General features: G+C 43.4%; 1 protein-coding gene across 1 annotated transcript in view; it reads left to right on the top strand.

Annotated features, from left to right (window-relative positions):
- Positions 1–18,115, top strand: part of Cfap61 (cilia and flagella associated protein 61) — a 260,690-nt gene that overhangs the window by 54,262 nt on the left and 188,313 nt on the right. Inside the window, exons 8-9 of the mRNA XM_032904350.1 lie at positions 13,532–13,614; positions 14,164–14,238. Of these exons, the coding sequence (XP_032760241.1) occupies positions 13,532–13,614; positions 14,164–14,238 (158 nt within the window). The remainder of the gene's footprint in view (positions 1–13,531; positions 13,615–14,163; positions 14,239–18,115) is intronic.

Here is an 18,115-nt window from a genome sequence, read left to right on the forward strand (position 1 = left end):
GCTGAGTGTTCTGAGGAAGCTCCGTACAGATTTCCCTAGGTTCTCTATTAGTTTACAGTACTACCCACACCACAGAAAGTCCCCCTCCCCAACACCATTGCTAGCATGCACAGTCATTTGTTTTCTTGATGTTAGTCATTTTGACCAGGGTGAGATAAAATCTCAGAATTTTATTTTGCATTTTTCTGATGGCCAAAGATGTAGAACCTATTTTCACTTATTTATTGGCCACTTGGATTTCTTCTTTTGAGGACTGTCTGTTCTTTTTCCCATTTATTGATTGGGTGATCTGAGGAGTTTGTGTTTAACCTTTTGGTTCTTTACAGACCCTGGCTACTAATCTCTCAGGTGGAGAGTTGGCATAGGTTTTCTGGGGCCCAGCTCTGAGCACTGCTGTGTTTTCTTTGCTGTGTGGACACTTTTCAATCTCATGCAGCCCCACCGGTCAGTTCTTGCAGTGGCTCCTTGAGCCACTGGAACTCTTTTCAGAAACTCCTTCCCTGTCCCTCTACCTGGAAGTATAAAAATTTCAGGTCTTTGACTGAGGCCTTTGATAGAGTTCAGGTTGATTTAGAAGAGACACAGGGATCTGGCTTCATTCTTCTTATGTAGTAGATAAAGAAGCTGTCTTTTCTCCAGCATTTGCTTTTCAACTTTGTGGAGGATCAGAATGCTGTAGAATATTTGTTTCTAGGCCCTTTGTTCTATTCCATTGGTCTACACACCTGCTTTTGTGCCCGTATCGTGTTGATTTTACTACAGTTCTATAGTATAACTTGAAGTCACATACTGCAATACTGCAAGTGGAACTCTTAGTATTTTCTCTTCGTCTTCTCTTCTTTTGGAGGGAGGAGTCTTTTATGTTTCCATTAGAATATTAAGACACTTTTTATGAAAAATGTGACTGGAATTTTGATGTGAATTCCATTTAACTTGTAGATGACTTTCAGAAACAAGGTCATTTAAAACAACATGTAATTTGCCAGTCCATAACATGGGTGGTCTTCCCGCTTTTGAGAACTTCACGTTTTTTCCTCGTTTTATAGTTTTGAATGAAGCCTCTCATATCCTCAGTTAGGTTTATTCACTTTCCTCCTCCCCCTCCTCTCTCTGTCTCTCTTTCTCTGATATATGCATTTGTGTACATGTGTGTTCAGAAGTGGATGTTGTCTTCCTCTTGTTTTTTTTTTTTTGGGTGGGTGGGTGGGTGTGGATGGATGGGGAACAGCTCTCATTGAATTTGGAGCTCACCAATTAGCTAGAACCCTCTTCCACCCCGGCCTCCTCCTGACTGTACCTTCCATCCCTGGGATGTCAGGCCCTGGCTGCCATGCTCTGCTTTTTTGTTGACGCTGAGAGTCCACACTCCTGTTCTCATCCTAACATGCCTAGCATGCTATCCGCTGAGCCATCGCCCAAGCCTCTATTTCTTTTTCCTTCTTAAAGTTGTGTGTGTGTGTGTGTGTGTGTGTGTGTGTGTGTGTGTGTGTGTGAGAGAGAGAGAGAGAGAGAGAGCACATTATTTTCCTTTTTGGTATTCATTATTGATCTATAAATAAGTTCGCTGAATTTTGTATGTTGAATTTTGTGTTCTGTTACTTCACTGAATTTATGAGGCCTAAAGTCTTGTGCTATAATCTGTAGGGTCTTCCGAATATTTGTTAATATCATCTACAAATGAGGATAATCTGACTTTTTTCTTCCCTGTTTGCATTTCTTTTATTTCTCTCTTCTGCCTTAATTGCACTGGTCCCATGGTCAAGAGCCATAGTAAACAGAAGCCATGAGAGTGGCTGTCCTTGCCTTGTTCCTGAGTTTAGAGGAAATGCTTTCTGTTTGTACACATTAGTATGACGTGGGTTTATTTAATTATCCTCTGTTATGTTAGGTTCTGATCTTTCTGTATCTTGTTTCCTCAAGAATGTTATCGTGAAAAGACGTTAACCTTTGTCAAAGGCATTTTTCTGAAACTATACAGAAGATTATGTGATTTTGGCTTTTTTGTGTATTGTATTACACTTACAGATTTGTATATATTGAACCACATTGGTATCCCTAGAATGGAGTTAACTTGATTTTGGAGGCTGGTCTTTTTTAATATATTACCACACTTTGTTTGAAAGTTTGTTTTTTTTATTATTTTGTATCCTGTTCATCAGATATTGGTCTATAGCTTTCTTGTGTGTGTGTTTATCAAAATTGTATCTAGTTTTGGTGTCAGTGCCAGTGTAATGCTTGTTCTATAGAATGCATTTAGAAGCCCTCTTCCCTTTCTACCGTATGGAATAATTTGAAGAACATTGAGGTTAGTTCTTTAATGTTCTTGTAAGATTTCTAGGCTTTTTCTTTGGGTGGAGCCTTTTTGTTACTGTGCCAATCTGTGAGATATTACTGATTTCCGCTCTATTGTTTATTATTTCTCTTCTAGTTTGGATTGTTCTGGTTTTCTAAGACCTTGAAATGCATCATTAGTTTTTTTTTTTTGAGATCTTTCTCCCTCTCTTTTTAAATGATATTTATTTATTTATTATTTATATGGGTGGGGGGACAGTGTGTGTTTGTACCCACGTGGAGATAAGAGGTCAAAGGTCATATTGTCCGAGCCAGTTCTCTCTCTCTCTCATGTGTGTTCTAGGGATTGAATGCAGGTCATCAGGCTCGGCTACAAGTGTTGTTACAGACTGAGCTATCTCGCCAGGCTGTCTTTGATTTGACTTTAATATAGACATTAACAGTCGAATACTTCCTCCTTATAATTACCTTTACTCTGTCCCACAGTTTTTATATAGTGCTTTCATTTTCATTTTTTATTTAGAGTTTTATTTTCATCTTACTGTGGGAAGTCTTTTAAGTGTTCCTTTATTTTTCCAATGTCCCAATAACTGTCCTGAAGTACCTTATTCAGTCTCCATGAGTTTGCATAGCTTCTCTTGCAGTTGATATCCAGTTTTTTCCATGTATGATCTGACAGGATGTAAGCAATTATTTCAGTTATTTTTTATGTATTCATTTTGTGCGTGTGTTGTGGTGGCTTGAGTAAGAATGACCCCCACGGGTCTCCAGTTGATAGAATTGTTTGGAAAAGGTTAGGAGGTGTGCCCTGTTGGGGTCAGTGTGTCGGGGAGCATTGAGGTTTCAAAAGATACGTGCCACCCCCAGTCCTTCCTCCCTCCTCACTCCCATCGTCTGCTTTAGATCAAGATGTGACCTCTCAGCTGTTCCTGCTGCTGTGCCCTTCCTTGCTTGGCCACCATGGATCTAACTCTTTTGATACAACAAGCCCAAATCAAACCATTATTTTTTATAAGTTGCTTTTGTCATGGTGTTTATTTTTATAGCAATAGAAAAGTAAAACAGAAGTTATGTGTTTGCTAGTTAGGCTTAAGAAACTCTGCTCTATAGAGAATTCCATGAACTGCCAAAAAGACTGCATTCAGCAGTTGTATGGTCCACCTGTAGAAGTCTGTCCATCCACTGAATCTGTTTCCCCTGTGGTACAGTTTAGCTGATGTCCCTTTGTTGATTTATTGTTGTTCTCTTGATGGGAATAGAGTATCGATGGCACCTGATACTAATGCAGTGCACGGTTCTTTATTTCTAGACTGGTGTGGTTTACCTTGTGAAATTATGTACATTATAACTGCGATCTTGATATATTCCCCTTTGTCAATATGTTGTGACCTCTTTGTCCTTCCCTCTTCCTCCTCCCCAGCTCTCTCTTCCTGCACTGATGCTGCTTTTATCTTCAGGTGAGCCTTGAACTTGTCATTTGCTGAGGGTAACATTGAAGCGCTGATCCTCCTTAGCCTCCCAGCTGTTGAGATTACAGACATTTTGCCACCGTGGTTTTATAGAGTACTGGGAATTAATCTCAGAGTTTTGGTCATGTTAGGAAAGCCCTCTGTCAATTGAGCCTCAGTTCTGGTGTATGTCTTTTAATTTGAAAACTAAGACCATTGCATTCAGTGTAAAAGCAAACAAACAAACAAACAAAAACCAAACCAAACCAAAACATTAACCAGGATTATAGAAGATGCCTAAAAGAATCTCACACACATAACAGGAAGATAAAAACGGTCTTAGAGGTCGGGAAAGAGTAAATCCCACTAGAAAAGCAGATCAGGAAACGAGACATAAGAAAGAAGCTTCAGAAAATCGACAAAATGGCAGAACTAGATGCATGCTTCCATTAAGGCCCCGAGTGCGGAAGGAGGCTCTCTCTCCCCGCTGTTTGCACTGTGTATTGAACTCAGACTGTTAGGCTTGAAGCACCTTTCCCTGCTGAGCCATTGTGGTTGTCCATGTACTGATCACTGGTTGTGTGTGAACACAAGTACAAGCAGGTGTGCATGAGTCTGCATGCTACAGCATGAGTGCTGAGGTCAGAGAACAATTCTGAGGCACTGACTCCTTCCTTCCTCCCACTACATGGATTTCTGGGATTGAACTCAGGTCATCGCGCTTGGCAAAAACACACTCACCCACAGCATGTCCACTGGCCCAGCCTCCACAAGTCCAATAATTACAAGAAAGGTAGAAGCAAAAAAGTTATTGAGATGAGTTTTAAAAATAAAGAGAGAAGAAAAATAGAAGACACAAATAGAATATTCAACATGTAGAGAGGAAGAAAGACAGGAGAATGGTAGAGAGTGGAGACAGATTGGGAAATAAAGGAGTTTTACTATTATTAGAAGCAGAAGAGAAAATACAGAAACTCAAAAGAAAAGAATAATTATACACACACACATATCAAACAAAAGCTATAGAAATATATACAAACCAAACACTAAAAAGAAAATAAGATATTAGATATCCATACATACATTTAGACTTCTTTTATGTGTTTGTAGATTGCCTACCTGTGTCTGTATATCACATTTCTTTGGTACCTTCAGAGGGTGTCGGAATCCCAGATATGGGGTTACAGACAGCTATACACCGCCATATGAGTCCTGGGAACTGAACCTGGGTCCTTCGAGAGCACCAAGTGCTCTTAACCTCTGAGCCATCTTTCTAGCCTCTTAGTATAAATATTTTTAATGATCAAAAAAGATTTATACTTATATATATCTGCACTTCTTTCTGTGGCTTCTTGTGCCGTGCACCCCTTGGATAGAGCACAGTCTGTGAGATATTTACTGGTTTATTGTTTTATCATGGGGTTTGGGCTCTTTTGTCTTTTGTTTTCTGTGTTGCTTACCACTCAGGCGGTGAGCATGGCCTGAGTAGGCATAGCCTGTTTGGAATAGCTTTGTTTCCTTGCTCACTAGTGCCGGATAGTATGGAACCAAAGTTCCCTAGGCTGGAGCCTCCTCCACACAGACTTGCTCCATATAGAGCTGCAGGCATGATGGGTATTTCTGGTGCTCCCTGAAGCCCACGTCTAGAGTAGGGCACACACCACTGTCCAGCAGCTGCCACTGAGTCTGTGTGTCGTACCACATACAATTATGGTTTTCTGAGGCTGTAACCATCTCAGTAGGAGTGAAGATCATGTGAAGAGAGATACTTGTACCCTTCCTCTTGGCTGTCAGTCAGCCTGTGGAAACAATAGACCCAATGAATTAGAATTTCCCCAGGACTCTCATGCTGGGAGAAAGAAAGGGCTGGAGCCTGGTGCCAGCCAGAGGAACACACACACACACACACACACACACACACACACACACACACACACACACGGGACAAGGATAGAGACCCAATATGGACACAGATAATAAATAAACCAATAAAATGCAAAAAAAATCAAAGAGATTTTTATAACAAAGAAGTGAAATTTCAGCAATATAGTCACCTAAACCACACCAGCACAATGACAGTTGACATGGAAGCATCCAATGGATATAGTGAGAGACTACTTCAGGGCAAACTCCCGGTAGGTTATCACATCCCAAGTGGTTGGCGTTGAACACATGTACGTATGACCATAGACTAAATAGGCTCAGATGGGTCTATGTGTGTATACACACATATGAATATATGTAACAATAATACTTGAAGAAGAGACCTGAATTTGAGAGGGAATGGGGAGGGGCATGAAAGGAATTGGAGTGGGGGGGGGAAGGGAAGGATAGAAACAGTGTAAATGCAGACTAATGTGTGAAATTCTCAACAAGAACCAGAGTTGAGAGCAACCCAGTCAAGAGTGTCCCTCCATGAGCGAAGAGTGTCCCTCCATGAGCCAAGAGCATCTTCTGTGATTTCTGCTGGAATCCTGCCTTGGCTTCCACTGATGAACTGTGCTTGGAACATATAAACCAAATGAACACCTCCAAATAGAACTAAAGACATTTTACCTAGTCTTGACTTGTCAGATCACCTTGTAGGTGCCACTGGAGTCAAAACAGTGGGCCAGTGAATAGAGGCACATCTTGAGCAAGAGTGCTTAATTATGTGTTCTTCTTGTTCTCTATTCAAACATGAACCTCGTGTCCTTGTACCTCTTTGCTCCTTCCCAGTATGGCCACATTGAATAAACTTCCTTTCTCTATCTATTACTTCTCTTTAATTTTTCCACTGAAAGTTAGTGGCTGAACCTAGCTTCTTAAGGCAGGTAACATGGCCAGTCCCTGGACCTAATTGTACATGTCACCTCAGTCCCAACCCTCTTCAGTGGCCATCACAGCCTCTGGCTTTAAAGGGAGAGAGATCTGGATTTTATCCCAGATCCCTCTGCATGTACTTGTCAGTGATCTTGCTTCAGCACTGTGCTTTTACACTGGGATGTGCAGAGTACTTCTCCAGTGCCAGTGTGTAGTCCAGATCTGTAGGTGGTCTTTGCTATTTTGTGGCTTTTTCTTTTTCCCAACCTTTATCCCCCTGGTCTCACCCTCTATCACTAGATAAGAGAGAAAGAAGGATAGAGGGAAAGGAGGAGTTAGCAAAAATCCCTGAATCTGATTTCTCTCTTTCTGGTGGATCCCATTACACATGGTTGTGAGCCACCATGTGGGTGATGGGAATTGAACTCAGGGCCTCTGGAAGAGCCGTCTTAACTGTTAAGCCATCTCTACAGCTCCCCCCCCCCAATTCTTTTATATCCTTATTATTGCTGACTTGGTATAACTGAGACAGTGTCATTTCTCTGTTTACAACGTTTACTGCTGTCTATTTCTCCAAGTAGTCATGAAGCTCCCGCTTTACTCCTCTAGACACTTCAGTACCTGTCTCAGTTATTTCTCTGTTACTGTGCTAAGCAACCCTGACAAAGGTGAAGTAGGGAGAAAGAGTTTTGTTTGCCTCACAGTTCCAAAATATAGTCTGTCATGGCATCAGGAACTCGAGGGAGGGAGCCAGTCTATGAAGCAGAGAGTGGTGAAGGTGGGTTCCTGTCCAGATCCTTCTCTCTGCTTACCCAGTTCCAGATTTCAGGCAGAGAATGGCACCACCCAGAGTGGGCAGATCTTCCTGCTTCTGCTAACACAATCAGGATAGTCGCCCCCAGACATGCCCAGTGGCCCATCCAGTGAGTCTAGATGTTGTCACGATTACACTAACCATCACAGTGCTTATGGTTTCACGATGGTAAGGTTGTCACAGTGGAGAATGTCCTTTATCAGTATAAAATATTTTTGCAACACGGACACTAATGTTCGTTGCTAACCAATATCGTACTCTGTCCTGCTTCGCCAGCGTGCACCACGGTGCGCTGTTCAGGGCAGATAGAACGAAGCCCGTGATGGTGGTCCACAGTATGTGTTTTCCTTTGCTGGATCTGAAGGAGAAACAGTGGGGTCTGGGATGAATGTTGTGGTGCCCAGTCTCCTTTGTACTGGGTCCACGCTTCCCCTCAGGGCATCCACAAACCCAGCAGGAAGAGGAAGGCAGAGCCCTGGATAGGCAGAACCCCTTTCTGATTCAGAGAGTGAGCTTTGAAAGTATGGAGGGGCTGGAGGAAAAGACCTGTTTAAGATGAAGGCCTTCTCTGTGGGCCATCCATAAAGAAAAGATGATCCTTGCTTGTTCATACTGGTTTATTTGATGGTGGAGGTGAACGCATAGACTTCATTCAGGGTGAACCAGGGATTAAATAAATACCTTTTTCAGGAAGCAATGCCCAAGAAGTGAAGCTCATTGGCTGAAATGCTTGGGCACTATCTAGATACCTCGCTAGCATGGAGATCTCCAAGCGGTTATGCTATATGATCCAGTGCCCATGGTTCTCAGTGGGTACTGTGGCTATGTGTCCCAGAGCAGGTAGAGGCAGGTAGGGGATAGCTCGACTCCTGCCATTCTCAATTCTGAGATTCCCAGGAAATTTAAGCTCAATCAAGCATACCAGTCTTATGCCTGTCAGCGCTAAACTGGCTAAAATTCCTCAATGAAAAAGTCCATGTAATATGCTGTTTGAGATGGGACAAAGTAGAAGAGACCACCAGGCTTGGGATAATTTATTTAAGTATCCTACCTTTGTTTTGTCTTTCACATTTGCATTTTTATTTTTAACTAAATATAGAAGTCAAATATTTAAAATTATATGTTTACAGTTGAATGGATATGTATGTATCTATGTGTGTATACGTGTAGAACTAAAGGTCAGTGTCAGAAATCTTTAAAAAATTTACATTTGTGTGTGTGTGTGTGTGTGTGTGTGTGTGTGTGTGTGTGTGTGGTGTATGCAGGTACCATGCATGTCACATGTGTAGAGGTTAAATTTGACTTGTAGGAGTCAGGTTTCTCGACAATGTGGCTCCCAGAGAGGGGACTCAGGTCATTAGGGTTGATGGCAAGCATGTTTAATTTAACCACTGAGCCCTCACACTAGCTCTCGGAGTCTTCATCCATTGCCCTCCACCTTATGTTTTGAGGCAGAGTCTCTTACTGGGCCTGGAGCTCACTTACCTCACTTAGGCTAGCTGACCATCAGGCTCCAGGGATTTCCCTGTCTCTGCCTCCCCAGCATAGCCTCAGGTATGCTACACAAATACCCAACCCTGATCTGCCCCTCCAGCCAACAACACTACTTTGAAAGGAGAGAAAAGAAATAGTGCTTCCTTAACTGATCAGTGGAATTTGCCAATGAAACTGGGCATAGCTGATTCTATTATTGTGGGAGATGTTAGTTTCCTTTTCTGTTTCAAATTGTTACACATTAACTTTTCTTTCATTTAGGTGGTAGTTCATACTCTTTGTGTGTGAATTTGTGTGCTTCATTTCCTTTTGAGGGTGTGTCAGGATTCACTGGGTGTGAGTTTTCACTTTCATTTACTCTGCTCATGATGTTCAAAGCTGTGAAGTGATGCTGCTTTTCCCAGGATCCCTGACATGGGATATTTATATGGGTTCTTTCTTTTCCAACAGTGTTTTCTAGTGGTGTATCCACTTACTTATGAGGCTGGTTATATTCAGATTGTTCATGTTTCATTTTTGCAAACAATGCTGAAATGAGCATCCTTGTATGTGACCTTTGCAATTCTTCCAGCCCTATTCTAGAACTTTCCCTGATAGGCTTGGAGACGTCCACATTGTCACCAAATGTAACTCTTCCAGTGGCTTTCTTCTGAGCTTTCCTCCTTTGCCTATACTTTATGTTGTGAGGGTTTCTCAGCTTGGCCATTGTCTGGGTGAAAGGAGTTATCATTGCTTTAATTTTATTTCTCTAAGTACTGTCAAAGCTGAATGCTTTTCATCTGTCATATGTCTCCTAGTTAGTTAAAGTTCCTGTCTGTTCATATATTTCACCTGTCAGGTTATTTCTGTTTCCTAAAGTTCTGTTGGTCCATTTTATGTGTTGCAAATATTTCCTTTACAAAGCTACTTTGGGGGAACACTTATTACTTCAGGCATGTTTAAATGTATATGATTACATGTGTCTGGCAGCATGCATGTAGAGGTCAAAGGACAACTGCAGGAGTCTGTTCTCCTTTAATCATGAAGGTCCTAGGTATCAAAGTGAAGCCATGAGGTGTGGTGTCAAGTGCCTATGCCCCAGAGCCAAGCTCCCCAGCCCCATGTATCTACTTTAAAAAACAGCTTTTAAATGATACCTTTTAGACAGATATTGAAGTTTTTAGTGTGGCCAATATGATGACATTTTTCTTTTGTGACATCTGCCTTCTCCATTTCTAAGGAAGGTTTTCCCATGCACAAGGCCATGAAAATCGTCTTCTAAAGTTTCTTCCAGTAATTTCAAATAGATTTTTAAACTTTCGGGGATATCTTATCTGCCATTAATTTGAAGACTCACTAGAAAATAGGGGCTGAATTTTTTTCTAATATGATTAGTCAACACTACTGTATAGCTTATTCTTTCCTTACCGATTTGAAGTTTTATTATTATTTCATGTCTGGCTATATTTGTTTTAGTCCATTCTTTTCTAGTCCTACCTTAATAATCTTATTTTTTAAAGATTTATTATTTTGATGTATGTGAGTACACAGTCAATGTCTTCAGACACACTAGAAGGGGACATCATCCCAATACAAATGGTTGTGAGCGGGGTTGGGGATTTAGCTCAGTGGTAGAGTGCTTGCCTAGCAAGCGCAAGGCCCTGGGTTCGGTCCCCAGCTCCGAAAAAAAAAAAAAAAAAAAGAAAAGGGGAAAAAACAAATGGTTGTGAGCCACCATCTGGATGCTGGGAGTTGAACTCAGGACCTCTAGAAGAGCAGTCAGTCCTCTTAACCACTGAGCCATCTCTCCAGCCCCAATAAACCTCAGTTGTAAAGACTGGCTTTATAGTATGCCTCACTGTAAGAAATTTGAGCGACTCCATTCTTCTGTAAAATACTGTTTACCTACTCTTTCTAAACATTTACTCTTTTAGGATCACTTTACTTCCTTGCAATAAAAACTGTTGAGATTTTGATGCATTTGTAAAATGAATGTAACAGCACATGCTATTTCTTTGGAGAGCCTTCAAAATACACTTTGCTACATCCTCTCTGTGTTACTCATCTCAGAGGCGGCAGGGTAGATGCAAAGTGTACTGGCACCTGAGGCCTATATAGACCTGGGATCCTCTCTAAAGAGAATCATAATTACGAGTGTAGCATTGGATGCTATGCTTTGGGAATGGCCTGTACCAGGAAGGCAGTCGAACCTCTAGCTTAATTAGCCTTGTGGTAAACCCACTTCAGCTAAGTAATCTCACACGGAGATTACACATGGAAAATTGCATCTCCCCCTATGCTAGAATAATCACTGTTTGTGACTCTGAAGCTACTGAAGTGGCAGAAGCCATAAAACAACAAAGTTGTAGCTGCGGCCATGTTTTCAGTTGAGTGCCACATGATAGCACAGCCTTGACTTTTCTCTGAGATAGCATGTCACATTTGATGACCTCAGGGCACATTGTGAGCATTAACTAATTAAACCTCATAAAACCCAAGAGATTTTGGAAAGAGAGATGTGGCATCACCTTGCCCAGTTCTGAAATGCAGTCACCTCTGGGGACAGTGGTGGCAGCTGCCTAATAATAAGCTTCAATACCTCATGACAGTTTAGCTAAGACAATTAGTCATTGTCATTAGTAATTGTCCTGTGAGCATTAGACTAGTGAATGGTTAAGTCACCAGGATTATTGGTTCATTGTAAATCTAATCCACTCTTTTCATTTTTAACTTTTTAGAAATTTTATTCTAATTGTAAAATATATACACATGGAGTAGGTCATGTTCCTAGGTTTTCTCTTAGTCTGATCATCTGTTTGAAATGTAAAATAAGAACTATCATTTTAAAAATGGAGTGTAGCTTAAAATTGGGAATTATTGGTTTGAGTGAAACTAATCAGTGATAGCAGAAGTCAGAAGCAAGTGTGTTGACTCTACACAGGGATGAGGGACGCAGATCTTGGAAATGTTTTGCATAGCCACCTCGGTAGATCTTCCATAGAAGAGACCTGTATAGACGCTTATTGACCTCAACACTTTTCTCTGTATTGTAGCTCAAAACAAGAAGCATGCCAGGCCTGTCATTATGAAAGTGCTAGAAACCCTAGGCACAGGACATACTCAGGGACTAGAGCAGACACAGGCTTCACTTTCCTTGAAGCATCTTTCTAGTCTTTTCTCAGGAAACTTCTTGATGGCCAGTGAACTACGTTTCATGTCTGGATGAGTCTCTCCCTTTGTGCCTTCAGCATTATCGCACTCTGTTAAACCTCCTTGGGCATCATTTTTCTCTTATGCTCTCATTGGTTTTCATTCACCCACATCTTTGTTAAAAGTAGGTAGAAGACATTCATAGTCCAGTGGTTTGGGTTGAGTAGCGTCTTTAGGAGTCATGCTGGTGATGGGTGTTGAAAGATGAGCTAGCCAGAGGAGGAAGCAGAGAGGGCCATGAGCTACCTCTGGCCTTGCAATGGCTGATGGGATAGTTAGAAACATGAAAGCAGAGCAGCTCACTCTCATTGACTACCTCTCTAGAGCCTTCAGAGGTCCCAGGGTACCTCATACACATAGGCAGGGGGTCTGTTGGCTGCAGGAGAGCAGAAGTCACTGCTGAGATCCCTTAGTGGAGCAGGTCCTTGTGAGGCAGAAGGCAGGACAGGCATCCTGACTGTGACAACCTCCTTCAAGTTGCCCTCCTAAGGCATGGATGACTTAGAGAAAGAAAAGAGGGGAGGAGTGAAAGGGTTGACGGAAGAGAGAGACTGGGAGGGAGAGGCCTTTGCATGGCAAGTGGGCAGGGTTTTTTCCCATTGTTATTTTTAGAGGCGACGAAGCAAGTGAAGAATGTCTAAGTTATTGACTTTGCAGAGCGTGTTATTACTACCGTGCTCAGCCCAGTTCTTCCTACTTAGAAAATAGAAAAGGGAGCTGGCATGGTTGCATACAGCTATAATCCCAGTACTCTGGGGGCTGAAGCAGGGAGAGAGTGAGTTCAAAGCTAGCCTGGGTTAGTTAGCAAGATCCTGGCAAAGGATGAGAGACAGAGGAGAAAGGGCCATGGTGTGGTGGGGAGGAGGGGATGGGACAGGAGGAAGAGACGGAGGAAGAGGGAAAGAGGAAAGAAATGCTAATGTCAGTGTCACTGGCAGAGGTCATGTCGGTTTCCAAAGCCCTTTTCCTCATCTTTGGAACTCAGAGAGAACTGGATAGCAAACTATAGAATTTCTACCTTCCATGGTAGGACTAATTTAAAGCCTACAATCCAAGAAGGTGAAGCTTGTTTATAAACTTCAAAGGAGCCTGTTACCCAGAGCTTGGCAGAGGAGGGTGGGTGTGGGTGGGGGTTAGGAGGATGGGATGGGGGATAGAATGAGGGATAGGTGTGGGGGGTGGTCCTGCAGTGCCAGGCACACGCCTTTACTGTGCATCAATCATCTGCACAGCTTCCCTGGGGCAGCATGGTTCCATCTTCACCATGTGGAAAGGGCACAGAAGGGCTGAAGTAGCCTAGAACCCAAGTGTCTGAGTGAGGGTCAGGGTGAGCTGCGAAGCCCTGTGCTCTCTTACAGTTGCTAATCCTTGGAATTGACATGTGCAGAGCCACCATTATTATAAAACACTTGACCCTGCTTCCAAGCCTTCCATGGTTCTGTAGACCACTTAGCACTTATGTTCTGTCCTTACCCTACCTTTTCTTTCAAAGACACTGGAAACAAGAGTGACAGTCAAGGTTCTCAGAGAGTAGTCGAGGAGCCAGTTTCCATAGACACGTCAGAGATGATCCAGGTAAGAGACACTGCTTTCCTAGGCCTGAGGGATAGGGTAGGACCTGGGGCTTCTCGTGACACTGTGAGCCTCTTATGCTATGGTCATCACTGAATTCTGTCATCCATAGCAGAAAGGCCCCACTCACATGAAGGTGGGGGAGATTGGGTAAGTTTATAATGGGCAAGCCTCATGGGCTCTAGAATGTAGGCCAGAATGGGATTTCATCCTGTATTCCTTACTTTTCTCATCACTGTGACAAAATGCATGAGAAGAGCTGACAGGTTTGCCTGTTCAGGATTGCAAGCAGTGGGAGCTAGGGGCATAGAGACATGCAAAAACTTAGGGAGCAAGGTAGATGCTCATTACATGCCCTTACTCCCTCTCTCCCTTTTCAAAAAGTGGATGAGGCGGATGCCGGTTTGTTTCCTTTTAACAGATCAGGAACCTGGGCTCCACCCCTTCCTCAATGCTTCTAGTCAATAAGCATGCTGGAAACTTACCGCAGAGCTTGGGTTCTGAACCACCCAGGGTTGGTTTATTCTTATGTCTTCCCATGGTCCTTTGCAGGAGAAAGACACCGAAACATCAATTTCATGTGATGAAGTCCTGTCACTCTTAAGTAAGGTCTCTGAGGATATGCAGGTAAGGCTTGTGTTTGTATAGGGCCTTTGCTGGCTCGGGAGCTCTTTCCCCTTTGATTTTTGTGGGCTTTTTCCTCCTCAAACCCTCCATTACCTCTCCCCAACACATAGCCACTACTGTCCTTGGGTTAGCTCTGGTATCTTAGCTCCCACTGTAATGAATCCCTATTTCAGCACTCCCTGCACAGCTCAAATTGCATGTTATAGTCTATTTAAGTTTCATGTACTTGTAAGAATTTTAGTAAACAGAGATCTATTTCTTCTGTGCCCAAAGAGAAACGTTGAAGAAGTAAAATGCTTATTGGAGGTCCTCATTATCCCCCTCAATACACACAGGTACATTCCATATGATATATGCAGATATAGGTCATTGGCACATACACACATAGGCCCAGGTACATGTTGCATGCTAGTATGTGTACTTATGTGCTGCTTGGGTTCTTGGAACACTCCCCTTTTGTTCCAGGTTCCAGCCCAGATTCGGTTGGTTAACCAAGGTTTGCTTGGTAACATCCCTTTCTTTGGCTGATCCTAGGACATCTTCCCTTGTTACTTTCCTTCATGCCACCCACACTCTAGCACTGTTCCCCTGTCAAACTAGTTCCATCCATGCCTTGTGCTATCTGTTTCTATAAACTAGGGAGTTGGGTTATCCTAAGTCCTGTGGTCCTACTTAAGAGTTTAACCTTTTAAGGAGCAGAGGAAGGCATTGTAGTTTCTTGAGTAGGAGATTAATGTAGTCTGCCATGTCTGTTCCATGGACAAGAACAAGGCCAAACCTTCCCAGGATTCCAGAGGGCTTCCTGGTGATGGGCTGCTGCACTCTGCTTCCTCTAGAAGCATGCATCTCTGAAGTGGGGCCTGGGCCAACAGAGTTAGATCCATGATGGCCCTGGAACGCACACGGAATGTTGTGCCCCCACATCTGAGCTCTGTCAGAAGGCCAGACCCTTGATACTTGGCAACTAAGGAGTCTGTGAGGAGTCATCTAGCAGTGAGAGAGCTGTTCTCTTACTGCTAGCCCTGAGCTGGAGAGCAGACTGTGATGGAACACTAGTGATCTGTCTTTCCAGGCAGTCTGCAGGGTTGGGGGTGGGAGTAGGGGTGGGGGCGTGAGGTGGAGACTGCACCCTGTGCTACCTGCCTGAAAGTGTGGAGACCGGGTCAAGGAGCAGGATGTGCTGTCAGACAGAGATGATGTTACAAGCATTCAGGGCCATCTTTGCATTTGCTGCTGTATCCCCACCTTCAGCCCTCTGTCACTTAGTGTGCCTCAGCACCCCAAGGAAGAGGGCTAGAAGTGCCTGGCTCCAAGTCTTTAGGGAGGAGCCAGGAATGAGTGAGGGGGGTAATTGTGGGGGAATCAACACGCAGTTCCTGTACCTCTGAAGCAGGGGGTACTCAGGATGGAGTCCATGATGAAAAGCCACCCCTTGAAAGGCCTTTATTGGTGACCTCCTCTTCTTTGCCTTGCTTCCCCTCTCTCCTTCCAGAGGTCCTGGGTTTGTCTCTGAGGAGCCCACACTAAGAAACTCAGTAACCCTAGGCCATTTCTGTGCCCCAGGCAGGAGAGTGGAGATACAGTGGAAGGTGCCAGTTTTCTCTCTAATATTCCTAAGAGTGAGGCCATTCCTGTATAGACCCAAACACGGATGGGATGGGTAGAGGGAAACCAGAACCTGCTAGATCCCCTGAGGACATCTGGGTAAGCAAGGAAGATCGATTTCCTGTGTTTATCTCCTGACCCTTCCAGAAAAAAAAAAAACAACCCCCTTGAAATGACAGTAAAGAAGCAAAAAGGGCACAAATCCACAAAGACAACAGGGCAGAAGGGAGTTATTGCAAGATAAGCACTTTAAAAATATTTAGAATCAAGAAAATCGATGAAGGAGTTTGCACTGGCTTAGTAGACCCAAGGAAGGGGAAGCAAGCCTGAGAAGAGACTAGTGAAAGTGGTGTGAACTCTCCACTGGGTGGGGGTTTCGCTGAAGTAAAAGTAAGGAACAGTGTGTGTGTGTGTGTGTGTGTGTGTGTGTGTGTGTGTGTGTGTGTGTGTGTGTGTGCACGCACACGCATGCACAGTGTTCTCTCTGGCAGCCTGGTAAGGAGCAGTCTGGATTCCAAACACCTTGCACACCCTACACAGTTGAACAGCCACCCCCTAGGGGAAACGACCAGGCAAGTTTTCTCTGGAGCAGCCAAGGAAACATGTTCCACTAGAGGGGACTGTCTAATGGTGAAGGGTAGGGACTAGAGAAGGGGCTGTTCTTCATTTCAGATGGAGGAGCCTTAGCTACCCCTCCAAGCCAGTAACTTGGCATTTGTTGGAGTATTCTTCTGTTGCTGCAATCAACTACCACAGCTTGGTGGCTTAAAACAGTGAGTGCCCGTCGACTTACAGAACCCCCTCAGGTCTCGCACACTAAGCCTCAGGGTGGAGGTTTTATCTCTTCGGAAGGACCCAGAGGAGATCTGTTCCCTTGCTCCGTCCGTGTCTAGAAGACATAAGCATTCTTTATCCTGTGCCCTCTTCCTGTATCTTCAGACCACAACAGTGCACCCTTCCCACTCCTTTCTGAGCCCCCTGCCTCCCTTTAATTTCATCCTACTTACTTGAATAAACCAGGAAAACCTTCGATTCTCAAAATCTTTAATTTAGTGGCATCTTCAAAGTCCCCTTGCCCTGTAAGAAAAATGTCCTCAGGTTCCAGGGAAACACGCACGCACGCACACATGCACACACACTTCTTTCGGGCCACTATTTGCCTCCCACAGTCTCTCCTTCAGGATGTATACTGGGAGAGCTTTGTATTAGTAACTTCTCTTTTACTGTGGTGAAACACCACGACTGAAAGCACCGTATGAAAGAGAGAGTTTATTTGGGCTCACGGTTTCAGAGGGATAAAGGGCAGCCATGGTGGGAAGGCCCGGTGGGACATGGCAGGCAGCAGGAGCAGAGCACGGTGAGATCCCAACTCGAACAGAAAGCATGAAGTACTGAGAATAGAGGCAAGTACAGCAAGGCTGCACACTCTCAAAGCCCGCCCCCAATGACATACTTCCTCCCACAAGGCCACACTTCCTAAACTCACACAGGGCGTCACCAAATGGTCCCTGAGTGTGCAAATGCCCAAGCCTTGAGAGGACATTTCCCCTTCAAACCACACACCACAGATGGGTGAAAGAAACAATGAATTTCATGGGCTATTTGAAACACCCAATTGCTACTTGACCAAAACTTTGCAAATCTTACAAAACATGAAAAAAAATGTAGAAACAAAGAAAATAAAAATAAAGTACACAAATGAGAATGGAGTTATATTACTCTATTCATGGTAGCCACAGTACACCCTAACATATATAACAACCTCACAATAACATCTGTGATCTGTAATCTACAATGTAGCATAACAATGTCAATACTGATAACTAGAAATGTGACTTAATGATATGGGGATAGAATGCAGGAAGGGAGAGGGGGAAGAGCATTAAATCTATCCATTCCTTCAATGTTCAATATGGAAAATTGCATTAATTATTTAATTGAGAAATAGTATAAACATATCTTTCAGAAATAGACATAGATACCCCAAGAAACAAAAAGGTCAAAAGTGACACCTGATAGAGAGGGGAGCTGGGGGGACAGGGACAGTGATGCCTGATAGAGAGGGGAGATGGGGGACAGGGACAGTGATGCCTGATAGAGAGGGGAGATGGGGGGACAGGGACAGCTTATTTTCTTTATGGAGTTTTACCATTAGTACTTTGCCTGTATGCTTATGCTGTTTTGATTAAGAGAAATTCCAGGAGGAACTCAGAGTGAATCACGTTCCCTAGATTGTAACCTGTAGATCACCACCCCAAACAGAGTGAATGAT

The sequence above is a fragment of the Rattus rattus genome, chromosome 5 (genome assembly GCF_011064425.1).
Source record: "Rattus rattus isolate New Zealand chromosome 5, Rrattus_CSIRO_v1, whole genome shotgun sequence".
Classification (NCBI taxonomy): Eukaryota; Metazoa; Chordata; class Mammalia; order Rodentia; family Muridae; genus Rattus; species Rattus rattus.